Here is an 18,732-nt window from a genome sequence, read left to right on the forward strand (position 1 = left end):
TGTGTCTCTGATGTTTTTCCTTTGCACAAAGATTGTTTTTTTCTTAAGACAGTTGAGAAATCAGAAAGCCTTCCTGTATATTATTCAGTTCTCATTTCACTGTCATGTCAAAAACAAATTAAACCTTTCTTTGACGCTAATGTTAAATCATAAAAGCTTGTGTTATTCTTAACAGGTCATCAATAGGACAAAGCTTTGGCCCGCTTATCAATAGGAGGTAAATATAACATCAGATAAACAACAATGCATGTTGCTTCAATCAAAAGTTGGGTATTTTTCAGCCTTTGAAACTTTTTACTGTGAGTGTCAGCCAATCAAATTGTGGCCACACAGCGAGAGCCAGCCAATGACATTGTAAATGCAGGAAGTACAGTCAAAAAATAGTGTATTCTTTTAATGTTTTTATGTTCTGCTGTGTAAAAATGTGTTCATGAGTTTTAGAAAATCATTGCATTCTACCTTTACTAACCTTTTACAGCTTTTGTGGAACTTGGTAGTAGTAGGACTAAACGAATTGTGAAAATGGATAGTTTAACCTCAAAATAAAGAATCCTCCCCTTAGTATTGTGTATTGTTACCATGAAAACAGGTGTCCTTCCCATAGTTCGGTTGAGGGAAAGAGTCTCTCCGCATACCTCTTTTCTGCTGTGATATGATGTACAAAGCATCAGTAAACCCATTTCCAAACTCTGAACCACTGATTCTGTCACTTCTGGTCGTTATGCAGGGGTGGACTGGCCATCTGGCGTACCGGGCAATGCCCGGTGGGCCGAGGCACATTTTTGGGCCGGCCCGCACGGGCCTGTGATTAGAGGGAAAAAAAAAAAACGATATTAAAAAGATATCTGTCGACCGCGAAGGCCCATTGGTTTATTTTTTGAAGGACATTGACCTAATCCAATAATTTGTCTCAGCCCTCCTCGGCCCGCCCCTCCCTGCCCTGCCCCTTGACCAAAAACAGGTCAGAACATGTTCAGACAGCGAGCGAGAATGGAGAGCATCGGTACAAAAGCGCAAGGGGGGCGCAGAAAAATTGAGGGTGAAAAAAAAGAAAAACCTAAAAAAAGATGCACAAAAGTGTGCTAAACTGACAGATATGTTTGCTGCCCCATCAACATCAACATCAGCAGCAGCAGCAGCGCTTGCAGCAGGGCCAGAAAGGGTACAGGTGGATTCGGAGGAGGAGGAGGGGACGGGGGGGACACGTCCCCCCCAGATTTATAGTGGTCCCCGATCCGTCCCTCCCCCCCACTGTCCCTATGTAACAGCCTGTCCTAACTGCATGAGAGCGCGCACTGCGTTACATCGGACGCTCTCTGTCCACGCTGAAAGCGTTATGTCCCCCCCACCCGTTCTTTTGATTGACAGCTGAAACTCGCTTTGTAGGCTGATTTATGGTTCCGCGTTACACCAACGCAGACCCTTTGGCGTAAGGTACGCAGCGACACGCACCGAACTCTGCGCGTCGCCACGTAACTTACGCCGTCGATTTTACGCGGACCATAAATCAGCATTAACCACACTCCCCGCCCGTGCGCTCCTGAAAGAAACTCCTAAAAGAGTAAAGAGACAACAAGTAAAAGATGGGTGATTACTTCACTTGTAATCTTCCTACGTTTGTACTTTCTAAACAGAAAACAAGCTTGATATTGTGATATTTAAATGTTCTATTTTCTTCCTGCCGCTCGCATTGAAAGCTGGTTGAAAGCCGGTGTTCTGAGATTTCTTCCTACCCATAATTTTTTCCTACTCGAGTTGACTGCGCATGCGTATAGCAGCAACTTCAGAAGGCCATAATATCCTGCTACCTGATCACCGCGGAAGAGAAAAGGTTAGTTTCTTGTATTTTAATACTTTGTATGGACAGTATTTAATGCATATACGTTTGAGGGACAAATCAAATGCATGTCTTTATGCCTGTGCGTGAGTGAATGTGCTTTTCCAGCTGTATTAAACAGCTGGAAAAGTTATTCAGTTTTGTGCCAAAAGCAGTGATGGAAATCAACAGGTAGAGCAGGAAATGGACAGACCACCAAAGGTTAACTGCAGCATCCAGCAAGAAGGTTTGATTGATTTTATTTATTATAATTTTTGGCTACGGTAGGAAAGAATTTTAGGTAGGAAGAAATCTCCGAACACTGGTTGAAAGCGCTGTAGGAAACAGTCATGGATGAGGAACGGCTGATCCAGTTAGTTGAAATGAGAAGTTATCTCTATGATTCCTCCTCATTTCACTACAAAAACCTCAATAAAGTGGCAGAAAGAAATATTATCCTATTATTATATTATTTTTTTGTTAAAATTTTTTTATACATACATACATATATATATATATATATATCTATTTACACAAAATAGTTGGAATCCTTGGTCCCCCCCAGTTCAAAAATCCTATCGTCCCCCTGCATGTAGGCTGCTGCGCTTGATTTAAATTTTTGAATCAACACAATGTGCACACATATCTCTGGTATGTTGTGTGCCTCTGCATATAAGTCATCATCGTGGGCCGCCATGACCAAAAATGCCAGGGCCATTTTTTGGTCCCAGTCCAGCCCTGTCGTTATGCCAATTGGATTCATTCTAAACTAACTCATCGACTCATAGGCTTAATAGCCTTATTCAGCTACTCCATGAATCTGTCAGCCTGCTGATGGTAGATGCTGGTCCAAATAGATTAATGCCAAGTAGGGGTGGGCGATATGACCTAAAATTAATATCACGCTATTTTTCATATTTTGAACGGTGACGGTATAATATCACGGTATTTTTTGGTACGTTTTGGGAGGAGTAGCCTGTCCTGTCCCTTTATGTGAATAAGGTTAATATTTTTATAATATAATAAGTAAATGGTAGGTATCCTTATCAAAAAGAGACATGGGAGAGTATTATGCATTCTCAACATATTTATTTGGCAAAAAACCTAAAGATCTTACTTTATATATATATATATATATATATATATATATATATATATATATATATATATATATATATAGTCCTTTACTGAATTAAATGGTTGGTAATCAATAATTTTTTTTTAATTCTGGTGCTATGCCCATACCTGTCAAGTCTCCCGTTTTGGCCGGGAAACCGTATTTTACCCCTCTTTACCGCCGTCCCCCTGTATTAGTATTTTCCTATAAATTTCCCGTTTTATGATATATTAAAGGGTTATTGTGCCTCTACAAACAAATTGTCACTAACCTCGCAAGAACTGCCCCTTGCTGTAGCCTGGAGGGCAGTTCTCACAAGGTTAGTGGCAACAACGGGAAAAAAAACAACAAATCAGATGGATGGATGTAACGACAGAGAAGACATTTCTGCCAGAAAATCTTGTAAATATATCTAAAAATGGGAGCCAGAGACCCACATGAGTAACGATGACAAATTAAAAGAAAATGTTTCACTTTAAGACAATCAATTTGTATATAACTGAACATTTTTAGAATAAATAAATGTGCTTTATTTCCCCTTTGTTTTCATTTAGACTCTATTATAGTAACTACATACATAGGAATGTCCACAGCATTTCAGTGTCAACAAAGGTACATAAAGAGCACATAATTGTAGTTTGTAAGTGATTGACAGGTAGATATTTTAAATATTTTGTAAACCTGTCTTAAAATCTAATACTGGACCTCGGTTGGGCTGGTTGGACAGCAGGTGGTGGAAAATTTCCCTTAATTTTAAATCCAAAACTTGACAGGTATGCCATGAGTATTCATATACAGTAATCCAGTAAAAAATTTTCGTGAGGGTTACGTTCCAAAAAGAACCCGTGATAAGTGATATTCACATAGTAGCAACCCTTTTTTTTTTAATAATTATTATACAAGGCTTCAAATTGCGGAGATCAACACCGCCTCGCACGTATTTCACTGCTCTTCTGAGCCGCTGCATCCCGACTCGCGCTGTAGCGTGTTTTTCTTCTAAAGCCCGCGGTACAGGTGTGTTTTTTCGAGAGAAGAACGTGGTTATGGGTATTTTTTTGTCACTATTTTTTTCTTCTGGGCAAAAAGATTCTTATAAACCGACATTCATTAATTTTTTCTCCATCTTGAAGTCGGTGATTCGTATTCCGGCAGGTTGAAACAGCGCTCTGCGCTCCGCTGCCGTCAAAGACCCGCCCAGCTCTACTTCTGATTGGCTAGTGTTTGTTTGGTTGAGCGCCAGAGCTGCTTTCCTCTTATTCCATTGGTAGACGAACTTGGTTGACTCAAACTTTTTTTTTCTCTGAAACTTTTTTTTTTTTTTTTTTTAAAGCAGTCAAACTCGCACGCCGAGAAAAAAAAACTCTGTACGCCGGAGATCCGGCACGGTGCCGGAATACTTTAAGCCCTGTCATTTCTTACCACTCTTGTCGTAAGGTGTAGCAGCAGTAAACGATTCCTGCAGTGAAAGCTGTTTAGTCTTGGGACGTGCTCCGCTGGTGCTGCTGGTCCCACTTGTGCTCGTTTTGGCCCGGGTTGCCTCTTCATATTCACGGCCGTGCATGTTTTTTAAAGGAGACCTATTATGGCATTTAATGTATATTTTAAACAGGCCTTGAATGTCTTAAAAACAATCTAAAGCTTGTTTTTTCTACATAAATCAGAAATCCAGCCTGTGGGCCCTGTCACTAGTTTTACCGCTTCTAACCTATTTTTCTGTGCCTCATTCTAAGGGAAGGGGGGGGTATGATAATGAGGCTCTGTGCTGATTGGCTCCCTGAATGACGTGTAGCAGGGGAGGAGAATAAACCTCTCTCCGCCAGAGCAGCCCGAGCCTGTAAATAAATCAACACTGAATTTTCACAAATGGCAACTTTATTGTTAAAAAAATAAAATATGAGTTGTATATAAATAACATTTATGCACTATTTCAGCCAGATCTGCCCGGCGGATGCTGAACGCTGGCCCCGGAGCCACGCCGGGCGCCCAGCATGGCTCCGGGGCGCATCGCGCATCACCGCGGCTTTAACCGGGAAATCTGACCGGTTCCGACCGGCCGGGACCGCAGGAACCCGCCTGGACTGGTAGCAGGGACTCCCGGGGACCGACCAGCGGAATTTCAGCCGGATCTGCCCGGCGGATGCTGCGCGCTGGCGCTGCAACCCCACGGCGGGCGCATGGCGCACGGATCGGCTCCGGAGCGCATCCGCGGCGCATCGCCCGTTACCGGTGATCAAACCGACAGATTTGGCTGAAAATCTCGGAGGGTGAAGCTGGTCCGACCTGGGACGGACCTCCGAGGACCCAGCTCCCAAACCACCCGGGAACCTGGATGATTTAACCCGGATCCGCTCCGCCGCGGCGCCGTGTCCGACTGGCTGAAGGAAGCACCGCTCCAGCTCCGTAGAGAGCTGGTAGTGGGCGTGGTTTCAGCAGCGGAGGCCGAACCTATGGAGATGAGCGCCTATGGTGACGTCACCATAGGCGCAGATTCAGAATGGTTCAAAAAAAGGTCACGTGACACTGGAAGGCTCAGTCAGGGGGGGAGCAGACCCTGCAGAATTCCATGGTATTTTGTCTCCCCTGTGCTGGCAGGGTGAGGGGAGACCACTTTATATATGTTAAAACAAGAAAAAACGTGTTTTTCATAATAGGTCCCCTTTAAGTGATGAAACAGGTTGCTTGTGTTTCCACCTCTTGCTGTCACAACACGGCGGCAAACCTTGCATATCACCGAAGTTTGCTCCGTGTCGGATGATTTATGATGTTTCACCAGTCGTTTCTTTATTGATTGCCCAGGTTAAGTGCTCGTTACGCTAATTTAATGGCCACTCCCTTTTTACCAGCTGAAAAGCTGATACAAATGTTTTATTTTTTTATTTGCAACAAGATATAGCCTATAGTATATAAGGACAGGTATTCAGACCACAGCTGAACGTTTGAAGAAAATTTAATGCCTTATTTAGGCTTATTATTTTATAATTGATTTATTACGGTATTGACGGTATTGCAAAATCCATGTCGTGGCGCAGTGTCACACTGGTGATGACTATGACACCGGTGTACCGCCCACCCCTAATGCCAAGTTAATTATGGAGTTCTGTAAGTGTGGAATACACAAACGACATACCCTGGTCAGCCATAACCTGTTTCTGATTCGGAGGATGACCTGACACGATGCCTGTGAATCCCTGTTTTCAGAAATGCTGTGTAAAGACATTTCTTTGAGGTACCCTTCTCCATAATCCATAAAGACTAACACAAAAACTATACCATCATGCTCCCCAGTGAAATTACCTCATTAGATCAGTCCTATAAACTCAAACGCCACCTCCAGTAAGGGAAGGGGCCACAGGGGCGCTCTCAGAATAGCTGCTTTATTGACCAGGTGACATTCTGAATAGGTTTCACACCGATGCCTGGCGTACAAAACCAAGCCATTTTCCAGTTCAGATGTTTTGTTTGTTTGTTGTTTTTTTTTACTGTTTTTTTCTGCACCAGCAACTGGGTGTTTTCAGAACCAGTCAGGCATCAAGTTTCATTCAAATCCTTGCTGTTAAAATTTTTTAAAATGTATGTGTTACATTAGGCTACACCATTGATTTTTCTCATTTTGAACATAAAATATAACAGTCATACATACATCATACACATTTACACCTACACATTTTCATATTAAAGTACGGTAATCTAAGTTACATTAACTTTATATATATATATATATATATATATATATATATATATATATATATATATATATATATATATATATATATATAAATTTAAGTTAAATGTTTTGAACTGGGGCCAGTATCCCACTGGAGGTGGACGTAAATGTTTACATAAATAATATTTGAAGGGCATGACATTTGTTATCAATTAAAGGGAAATGTATTGAACTCACAGGTACTCAGAGGTGGCGTTGGTTGTGTGTCCTGTTCATGAGAGGCAGGAGGTGGAGGGGCCAGTGTCCCACGGGAGGTGGATATTGATGGAATTGACAGGACAAAAAAAAACATAGTTAATTGTCATAAAGAATCCTTACGACATATGTTTTATGACATATGTTATCAATTTAAGTGGAATGCTGAACTTACAGTTTTCATTGTCCTCCTCCTCTAGAGGTTGCTTATTAGCATCCCTTTGTTTTGCCCCTGTTTAATAATAATAAAAATAAATAAAACTTTAATAATAATCCTGAGGAGAGAGATAAGAGTGATTATTAAATGTTCTCTGTGTGGGCATGGCATCGTTATTGACTACGTTTACATGCAGTCAAAATTCGGGTTATTGCTAATATTCCGGTTACTGAAAGATTCTGAATATATTCCGTTTACATGGTAATTAATCATTCGGGATAGCTGGATCAAACCAGCGACGCACGGAGAACGTGATGACGCAATTCCCGCCATTTCCACTTCTTCTTCCTGTATCCAAATTCAAAACAAATGCTGCTTTGCCCAACTTTTCGCTCACCTTCTTGTAAATCTGGCTATCCCGGTACTTTGTACCATCTACAAATGCCAAAATGTTCATATCCTTCATTACATTTATGAAGTGATTAGTCTCCTCCTCACTCCAAAGGTGTGGCGTGGTCTTGTGTTTCTCCGTGTTTATAAGAACGTCCTCGACTCAAAAGACCAGGATTCCTTGCGAACAGAGCATGCGCAGAAAACAAAGTCTTCTTCTTTGCGCTTTTTGGCGGATTGCATACCGCCACCTACTGAACCGGAGTATGTAGGACAGGATCTCGTTGTCTATAGCTTTACATTAAATCATCTAATATAATAATACTAATGAAAAGAGAAAAACTCGAAACAAACAAATAAAATAAATAAACCAAACAAGACCGCTATATACTCACTATATCCTGTAAAATAGAAAACAATGGAATGTTCCGTTTGATGGGGATATTCCGTTTGGCGATTACATGACTGAATATTCGGGTTTTAAAAGAGTTATTGACTGCATGTAAACGCAGTCGTCATAGCTTTCATAGCTTAACATTAAAGGCGCGTTTCCACTCCACAGAACAGCTCTACTCTACTCTGCTCTACTAACCAAAAACGTCAATAAACTTAACACTGGTCTGACGCTAGTTTTGCTGTTTAACGGTAGTTATCTGCTCCACTTACCACTGTCTTGCTTTCTTCTGTCTTTGTCCTCCTTTTTTTTCTTCCTCTTTTCACTGTCGGACAGATAACTACTCCTCTTCATTTTTCTTCACTTTCGGCTGAACTGAATCGGCTCCATTTAAAACTTCCAAAATGAACGTTAAATTCTGTGCACACGACACTGTGTGTAGTTTTTTTGTTTTTTTTTTGACACTGCGTACAGGTGGATGGCCGTGATCATGGGAATGACAACATGGGGCCCCTTAAGGGAGGTTTCTTACTGGCTACTGAGATGTCATTGATAATTGCCTTATGTTTGTTTAAGGAGGAGGATGTGGTCATTGCGGTTACCACATTTTGAGATCTGTACAGTAAAAACAGCCTTCAATACTTTTTTAGTACTCAAAATCCCTGATAGGAAACACTTTTGTAATAAAAGTAATTATAAAAAAAAATTATTATTTTTTTTTTATTTTATTTTTTTTTTTTGGGCCTCATGGGCCCCCCAACAACTCTGGGCCCCAAGCAGTTGCCTGCCTTGCCTGTTCACAAGCTGCGCCCCTGGTCCTCCTGACCCGCCTGCTACGTCCCGAGACCGACCTCCTAACCCGCCTGCTACGCCCCGAGACCGACCTCCTGACCCGCCTGCTACGCCCCGAGACCGACCTCCTGACCCGCCTGCTACGCCCCGAGACCGACCTCCTGACCTGCCTGCTACGTCCCGAGACCGACCTCCTAACCCGCCTGCTACGCCCCGAGAACGACCCCCTGACCTGCCTGCCACGTCCTGAGGGCGACCCCCTGAACTGTCTCGCCGGTCGACCCGGCCCCCGAGGGCGACCCCCCGAACTGTCTTGCCCGTCGGCCCGGCCCCGAGGGCGACCCCCCGAACTGTCTCGCCAGTCGCCCCGGTCCCGAGGACGGCCCCCGGAACTTTGACCATGTGTTGGCCTCATTGCCCACTTGAATGACCAGAGCGCACATGTGAAGTTAGTTTCACATCGGTGCATCTCTGTGTGGGGAACATCAAAAGAGCTTGGTTTTCTGGTGGTGAGAAGTTATTCTAGTGGCTTGCGTTTTACTTTCTTCTTTATTTCTCTAGTCCTCTCCCCCCCCTACACACACACACACACACATGCAAACACTTATCTTGGCCATAAAGCCCCCAAGTTTGTTTTTCACTGGATGAGACGGAATTTCGTCCACCATTTTGAATCATCCAAGTCTCAGTCACCACGTGACTTTGTCAGACACCTTTTCTTTTGCCTCACCACGTGTATGAACAACCATCGTCATACAAACACACATATGCGCTGACACACACACACACGTAGATGATCTGAAGTTTGTGTTTAATGTTAGTTGTTGTTTATGTGTAGTTTAGCCATCAGAATTTATCCCAAGTGTTGTTTCACCATCTTTAACACTTGTGAAATAAATTCTGATTCATTTGAATAAGATGAGTTGTTTGTTTATTTTATACACATTTGTCACAGCCGCTGGTTGCAAAGGTCTGTGCTTGGACTCCTTCACTGTTATTCCGTAACCCCACCCCTGTCTTTTTGCGGCCCACTAGGTGGCGCTCGCGGCCCAAGTGTGGGCCGCGGCCCTATGGTTAAGAATCACTGGCGTAGGGTACGGCGTATGGCGTAACCTACGCCGTAGGCTCTGCGTTGGTGTAACGCGGAACTATAAATCAGCCTTTATTCTGGCGAGATGTTCGCGAACAACGGGCAAACGAGTGATTATGTACATCCACTGAGTGAATATTATGAAAGTAAAATATATATTTCTCTCTATAAATGTGATCAAAACGCATTTTTATGCAGAAACTAACTTAAAATATTGATTTTATTCACTAAAAAAGAAGAAATGTCTGCCATGTTGTTTTTTTTCTAATTCAGTCTGCAAATGATGACGTAAAGCATTCTGGGAAGTTTTTCTAGCCCTCGGTCAGCTAGTGTGCATCTGAAAACTCTCGCTCTGTGGGGCTAGATTCATACCCCTAACCCTCGATATGTGCTCTACCCCTAGATGAAAAGAGGAATTGCGACACCACTACCCTCACAGGAACGCACAAAATTTAGAGGTAGTGCTGAAAAGTAGGGGTAGTGAGTGTATTGCGACTGGGCCTTACTGGTCCTAGGAGGGATCCATGCGGGAGCCTTGTTTTTTAAACATAGAATTGTAGCGATTGAGATTAAAAGAAGAAAACCCAGCCAGACCTCTACATTGGTGGATTATGCAAACAAGACGTAAACCGACACGCCTGTCCATCTATTGTTTTTTCTTGTAATCTCCAACTTCATCAAATGTACTCATAGCAAAATGTCTCTGGTCCAAGTGATTTTTATGAGTTGTGAGGTCAACACACACAAGCCTCAGACTTTCTAATTGCTAATCCTTGAACTAAAAGCTGACAGCATAGTAGTACCTAAAGAAAAGGTTGAGATCTACTGAACTTTCTAACAGCAGCGGTGTTTTGTTATTGCTGTTCTGGAAATATTGTTATTCAGTTTGGTGAATCACTCTGATATTCCCAAGAAAGAAACACAGTGTGACCCATTCTCCTGAGAAGTCATTTAGATCCATTAAATATTCAGACCATACTAATGGGTGACTGCAGAAAATACTGATCAATTATTCCCCTGAGTGTTTATTAGGAATTTTCATGTGATGAATATGATACCCACATCTGTGGAGACAAATTATGACAAAGTTCAAGGGGAAGTTGTTTTTGTTTTCTTCCTAATGTTCAAATCGGTGTCAATAGTGGCACCTTATGTATTTTAAACTTTTAAATAAAAGTGTGTTTGAGTTTACAGATATTAGCTATTTTAATGTATTATTCTATTCAGGGCATTACAGTAGTTCTCACTAGTATAAGGTCCCTGATGCATAGGAGTTTGCCTCTACCTACTTGAGTGCATTTTCTCTGAATTCCTTGACTTCCTATGACAATCTGAAGAGCTGAATGTTCAACAGTTCAATTTGGTGGTTTTGAATTAATCTCAGGAATAAGTTGGTGTAGTTGTTAATCTCTTTCTATCTTTATTACTCACCGTCAATATGACTTTATAACAACCACAGTACAGACCAAAAGTTTGGACACACCTTCTCATTCAATACGTTTCCTTTCTTTTCGGGACTATTGTCATCAAAACTATGAATTAACCCATGTGGAAGTAACAAACTTAACAAAAAAGTGTAAAATAACTGAAAATACGCCTTATATTCTAGTTTCTTCAAAGTAGCCACCTTTTGCTGTGATTACTGCTTTGCACACACTCTGCATTCTGTTGATGTCCAAAATAAAGTCACACACACTAATATTTGTGGGCCCCTTTTAGTTGAGACTGCAACATGCAGTCACTGTGGCATCATTCTGATAAGTTTCTGCAATGTCACAACATGTATTTATGTGCAGAGCATTGATTTAAGATTCTCAATGGAGTTCAGGTCTGGACTTTGTAGAGGCCAATTCGTGTGTAGAAATTATGTCTCATGCTCCCTGAACCACTCTTTCAAAGTTTGAGCCTGATGAATCAATGTGTCCATGACATCAGGTAAGAAAAAATACATCAATTCATGGAATAACCAAGTCATACAGTGTATTTAGGTAGTCAGGTGACCTAATTCTTTGGACACATAACATTGCTGAACCTTGACCTGACCAACTGCAGCAACCTCAGATCGTTGCCCTGCCCCTACAGACTTGTACGGTTGGCACTAGGCATGATGGGGGCATCACTTCATCTGCCTCAGTTCTTACCCTGATGTGCCCATCACTCTGGCACTCTGGGTTCATCTGGACTTATCTGAACACATGACCTTCCAATGCTCCAGAATTCAATATTTATGCTCTCCAGCAATTTCTTTTCCCCAGAATGATCTATATCTTAGAGTTCTACTGTTTTTTATATTATTTATAATATTTCACCAAACATTTACGTAATTACCAGTTACAATCATTACATTTACAATTACAATAATTCAAGATTTTTTCTTCCAAAAGATTGTCAGTGCTGCTCAATGAGATGTTCTATAATTTCATGGAAAATATTAGCTAGGTCTGAACTGGAGCGGCCTAAAAAAAAAAATTAAACTTGGGTAACAAGAGGCTGGAAAAGTGAGTGGTACTAAAAACAAACCTAGAGGAAAATCTGGAGTTTATCAGGTTAATATGTCAGTGATATTATTTGGGTAGGAAAAGAGTATCTCAGGGAGGTAGTCTGTCAGAAGTAAAGATGGGCAGTAATACATAAAAAAATTTTGAGACAGTTTCAAAATCATGTTCCACTGTATAAAATTGCAAAGACATTGAATATCTCATCTACAGTACATAATATAAATTGAATAAGAGAAATATGAATAAGTTTTGCTTCTTCATACCCCTTTTCAGACAATTTGCATCAATCAATGTCATATCTGAAGGTATAAATACTTACCAGTTTATTCAATTGGAAATTTTGTATATATTATTTTTCTATTATGTACAAATGTACGTATATATGAATATATATTGCGACAATGATCTAATACTGGTGAATATGTATATGTTCTTTCGGATTGTTATTTTGTAAATACTGTTTACCATTCACTTTTGTGGTAATTTTGTGGAAATAAATTCATTCAAATATTTGTGCATGTTGGACGAGGCCAAAAGTACAGATTAGATTCCTGTGATCTTTAAGCCTTATGTGACTGATTTAGGAACACATCCAGAAGTTGCAGTTTAGGGACACAGCTATAAGGCTCATATGGTAGAGTGGATCATCCAAATGTAGGTTAAACTTCTATCATTAAAAGAAAATGACTCACTCCTGTCTTCTCCGGATTAAAGTTCATTTAAAATGGGCCGAGGCAAATAATAATGGATAGGTTTTATAAAGTGCGTTTCTAGGTACCATAGAAAAAAAAGACACTTCACAATGGTTGCATTATTCATTCACACTTGGTGATGGTAAACTACTACAACTAAAATATGTAGCAACAGCTGCCCTGGGGCCAACTGATAGAAATGTGGCAGCCAATCCACAGCAACTGATAGTTGTGGGGAGCTGGGTTCAAAATACCAATCCTTTGATGATTGGATGACCCACTCTACCACATGAGCCAGTGCCATCCCCTAAGTTGAAAACATTGTTGACCTCATTGACCCCATTGGGAACCCGGGCCCTCTGCGCTGAGGCTGAGGCGTCCGGGACCACCGCCGGAGCAGGAACAGGGGGCGAAGCGTCCAGGACCACCGCCGGAACCGGAACAGGGGCCGGGTGCCAACGTCGCCTCCCCTGGGGTCGAAGACACCTGGGCCCCCCTCGAGCCAGGCATGTTCCCCAGAAGGGGGGAAGAGGATGGGGTGCGTCCTAGACCACCTCGGGAACAAAGTGAGGTGCGTCCAGGACCCCCACGAGAGCAGGCTGGGGCTGGCAACAGGCCCCTGTCCTCTTCACCAAGCGGTGGAAGAACTCCACTCTGTTGGGGTAGAAAAATTCCCACAAATCCAGAGTCTCTCCTGCTGGGTCCATGCGGTCGGTCCATTCTGTCATGGTTTGGTTTGCTAGGACCCAAGTGCAGGAGAGCAGGAGCCAAGAGTTGCAACAAAAAGGGTTTATTTTCAAAAACAAGGCGCTGCAGAGCAGGATCAACAAAAACCAGGATCAGGACCATAACTACGAGGAGACATGGAGGTAGGAAACAGTACGGTCCGACAGGGGACAAAGGAATGACAAGACAAGATATACTGAGGGGATAACGAGACATGACGAGACACAGGTGCAGACACAATCAGGGCAGATGGGACACAGGCGGGGCAAGACAGAAACTGAAGGCAGGGTGGAATGTCAACCTTGACAGCTTGTTTGGAGATTCCAATCTTAAGGAGAGTTTTTATCAAGAGGCTGTGGTCCACAGTGTCAAATGCCTTGGACAGGTCAATGAACAGGGCAGCACAACACTTTTTAGTATCCAATGCCTCAAACACATCATTAAGAACTTTTAGGGCAGCAGTAACAGTATTGTGCTGCTTCCTAAAACCTGACTGATAAGGGTTTAAAATGTTGTTTAAAATTCAGCTGATGAACCCACTAGTTCTTCTTGTACAAAGCCCTAGAGAGGGAATCAGATATTTCCATCCATCAATCCATTTTTTATACTCGTTTTTTTACCTTTGCAGGGTCACAGGGGTCTGCTGGAGCCTATCCCACACAGATATATATCTAACATAAATGTAAAGTAACATAAATGTAAAAATGTATCTAACACAACATCTCTTACATAATGAGATCTTGGTCCAATAACTGGGGACATGTTCTAGAATGGATTTCTATAGTGTTGTTCACTACATGAATCTAAAGAGAAATGGCAGTTAAATCTCAAATATTTATTTTCTGTTATTCTGTATTTACTGCGGCATGGTAATATATACTCTTAATTTTACATTACTGTTCAAATCTAAAATATTCTACATTTAGTTTGAGAACAAATTATTTTGAATTCATCTGTTATTGATATATGCTAAATTTAAATGAGGAATGTTGAGTTGGACATTAATTTGCCAGTAGCAAATTCAAAGAAGGGCCTGGTGAGGAAGAGTTTGTAGAAAAATATTACTTGGAAGTTGGAAACAAGGGAGAATAAAGCACGTGTTCTTTGGCTGTTGCCATAGACAGTTAATGATGTCATGTAAAATGGGTGTGAAGAAAGAGGTTATGTACATGTACAAGGGGAGAGAAACTCTGCTGTCCAGTTGCAACAAAGACTGGAACCAGTTCAGTGTCTTTGCTGTAAAATTGAACTTTCAGATTCAGGTGACCTTACTAGATCTGAGCTCATGTTTTGGATCACAAACAGGAGGACTTTCTCTGCACTACATTTCCAGTGGCATTAAGGGATTTTTATTGTGATTGCTGTTATTTAGAAATGTCTGATGCAAACCAATCTCAGAGCAATACCAGCAGCTTGCAGCAGTATCAGGGCATTTTGGAGCGAGCGGTGTTCTCCACTCTGAACACACTACCATGTTGTGTATTTCTCTTCATTAATGGCTCAATGCTGTTTACTTTGAGGAGTAAAGATCTCTTCTGTCAGAGTTCTCGGTACGTCCTCCTGTTTAACCTCCTGGTTACAGACACTTTAACTATGGCACTAAGCCAGCTTCTGTACATCATCGCTGCTTGTAGAATCTTTCTGACGTATCCCGTCTGTGGGACTCTCACTTTACTCACTAGCCTAACTACAGTGATCTCTCCTCTCACCCTGGTTCTGATGGCTCTGGAGAGATATGTCGCTGTGTGCTTCCCCCTCAGGCACGCTGCCATCATCTCTGTCAGAAACACAGCGCTCGCCATCCTCATGGCTTGGGCCTTTAGTTCTTTAAATATTTTCACTCAAGTTATTTTGCTGAGTCTTGAGGACCTGCCAACTCTGCAGATGAAAGACTTTTGCTCTTACGTGGCCATGTTGGTTGGATACACATCTGATATTTATGACACAGTTTTCACCTGTTCTCTGTTTGTATCATCGGGTGTTGCAGTCATTTCTGCCTACATTGGTGTTATTGTTGCAGCCAGATCAGCGTCTGCAGACAAAGCTTTGGCCCGTAAGGCTCGAAACACACTACTTCTGCATCTGGTGCAGCTCGGCCTCAGTCTGTCCTCAACCATTTATATTCCACTGCTTACTGCTCTTTCAAGAATTTTAACAAGAATCGTGTTTGTGCGCCTCCAGAATGTTTTATATGTGTGTATTTTTATCTTTCCCAGATGTCTGAGTTCTCTCATTTATGGCATCAGAGATCAGAGCATCAGGCCCGTCTTGGTTTACCATCTATGCTGTCACCTGAAACTACCTGTTGTACCTGTCAGGCAGGTCTAATGTGTCTCTGACATGTTTTTCCTTTGCACAAAGATTGTTTTTTTTTTTAAGACAGTTGAGAAAGCAGAAAACCTTCCTATATATTATTCATTTCTTCAATGCAAGTTTAAAAAGCTTTACATGTTAAATCATAAAACCTCATGTTATTCTTACCAAGTCATCAATAATGTGTTGATGACTTGGTGATTTTCAGTCTTTGACGTTTCCCTGCAAGTTCAGTCAATCAAATTGTGGCCACACAGCAAATGACAGCCAATTACATTGTAAATGTAGGCAGTACAGTCAAAAGATGTGTATTATTATATATGTTTTGAGGTTCTGCTGTGTAAAGATTTGTTCACAAGATTTAGAAAATCATTGCATTCTATTTTTACTGACTTTTTACAGCTTTTGTGGAACTTGGACTGTAGGACTAAACGAGTTGTGAAAATGGATAGTTTAACTTCAAAATAAAGAATCCCCCCCTAGTATTGTGTATTGTATTGTTGTGTAATGGTAACAGGTGTCATTCCCATAGTTCGGTTGAGGGAAAGACTCTCTCCGCATACATTTTTTCTGCTGTGATATAAACCCATTTCCAAACTCTGAACCACTGATTCTGTTACTTCTGGTCTTTATGCCAATTGGATTCATTCTCAACTAACTTATGCTGCTGATGGTAGACGCTGGTCCAAATAGATTAATGCCAAGTTAATCATTCTGTAAGTCAGCCATAACCTGTTTCTGATTCAGAAGATGACCTGTGTATCACTGTGTTCAGAAATGTTGTGTAAAGACATTGCTTTAAAGGGAAAGTTCGGTTTTTTACAACCTGGACCTTATTTCTGGCATTTTTTATGGTCGTATACTCACCCCGGCAAGTTTGGTGTCATTTGGAGTCCTTCGGAAGATATTAGGGGGTTTTTTGCGAGCTGCTTCTCCATATAACGGTAGTGAACGGGACACAGCAGAACACAGACGATGCAGCGTCTAAATAACACATGATTGCCGCGAAACTCGTTCATTTATTTTATGAATCACTAGATCTGCTTCCAGGACCTGTTGTCTACATCCGGGGCTGTGTGTAACAAATAAATCAGTTTGTAAACAAGACCTCTGAACTCATGACGTCATCTCTGTGCGCGCACTCTGTCCTCCGTTCAGTGAGCTCTTCAGCCGTATACTCTGGCTCAAAACGGTAAGGACGTCCATCATATTCAAAGTCGTCGTCCACAACCTCAGAATTTGACAAATATTCAGACATGTTTCAAATAACTAACAGTAAACTAACAGTAGCGAACTCCAGCTGTACACAGAGCTGTGTCTGGAATGCGCGCACAGAGATGACGTCATGAGTTCAGAGGTCTTGTTTACAAACTGATTTATTTGTTACACACACAGCCCCGGATGTAGACAACAGGTCCTGGAAGCAGATCTAGTGATTCATAAAAGAAATGAACGAGTTTCGCGGCAATCATGTGTTATTTAGACGCTGCATCGTCTGTGTCCCGCTGTGCCCCGTTCACTACCGTTATATGGAGAATCGGCTCGTAAAAAACCCACTAATATCTTCAGAAGGACTCCAAATGACACCAAACTTGCCTGGGTGAGTATACGACCATAAAAAATGCCAGAAATAAGGTCCAGGTTGTAAAAAAACGAACTTTCCCTTTAAGGCAGTGATTCTAGAGGGCCGCAAAAAAAATCTGTTTTGTACGTGTGGGCCGCGAGGGCATAACTGCGTAACAACTCCCGACCAAATGAGGAGAGGAAGACACTCAGCTAGCTGTATGTGTAATAATAAGCAAAATGGTGTGTATTTATAGAGAAAATCCTTCAATTTGCACAGAGTACGTTTAGATCCGCCAGGATCAGGGATCGATTACTTGGGTCTGCGCCCACCAACGGGGAGAGCGAGCGATCATTTATCCCAACGCGTCCCCGCGTCCGGGAAGGTCGGCTGCCGCTCGGTCGGCAGTCTCCGTTGTTTACTGCTGAAGGATTGTAGATGCGTGGGCTGACGTATCTGCTGGACTGGACTGTTGTTCGGGCTTTCGCAAAAGCCGCATCGGAAAGTGACTCGGCTGCTCAGCGGTCAGAGAGCTGCGGGCTCGTGCCCATCGCAGCTGATCAGTTCTCCCGGTCTCATTGATCAGTTCTCCCGGTCTCAGCGCGATCAGGCTCGGATGAAACCCGACATGCTGAGTCCTGACAACTGATTAATGTAAATAACTTAAATAAAGTACAATCAAACTAAGTTTTGTTCCCGCTCTATTTTTAAATATGCCCACTTGTATGCTTGTGTGTGAATCTACCCCCGCAGTTTTGAAAAGCATGCGTCCGCTACTTCTCTTTGAGGTCTTAGGTGACGTGACGTTGTTCGCCATTTTCCTTTTGGTCCACATTACGTGACATTGTCCTGACACACACGCATACATATTGACGCACGCACACACACCCACACGTAAATGATCTGAAGTTTGTACTTAATGTTTAGTTAGTTGTTGTTTATTTGTGGTTTAGGCATCGGAATTATATATTAATAACTATTGTCAGACAATTATTAATAACTCTCTAATAACTGAACCAGCACTCCCTTTTTGATACAACATCATACATAAGGAATTTTAGGGAATTTTATTGATTTTTAACCCCTTGAATGTCAGCCTTTGCTATTAAGGTGCCTTTGTTTTTTCAGTAAAAAAAAATAAATATTTTTTTATATGCAAAATACTTTTTTTTCAGTGGTGTAACCTTGGCAACAAAAAACAGCATTGACACAAAGAACAGCACAGAAAATAATTAATAGCAGTATTGTTAAAAATTAATTCAGC

At 41.7% G+C, this 18,732-nt stretch overlaps 1 protein-coding gene across 1 annotated transcript; it reads left to right on the forward strand.

The window, feature by feature from the left end:
- Window positions 1–14,959: 14,959 nt before the first annotated feature.
- Window positions 14,960–15,919, forward strand: LOC133459358 (odorant receptor 131-2-like). The gene has a single exon (XM_061739249.1). It carries the CDS (start codon window positions 14,966–14,968, stop codon window positions 15,917–15,919), a length of 954 nt encoding a protein of 317 aa, XP_061595233.1. The 5' UTR covers window positions 14,960–14,965.
- Window positions 15,920–18,732: the final 2,813 nt, after the last annotated feature.

The sequence above is a fragment of the Cololabis saira genome, chromosome 14 (genome assembly GCF_033807715.1).
Source record: "Cololabis saira isolate AMF1-May2022 chromosome 14, fColSai1.1, whole genome shotgun sequence".
Lineage (NCBI taxonomy): Eukaryota > Metazoa > Chordata > Actinopteri > Beloniformes > Belonidae > Cololabis > Cololabis saira.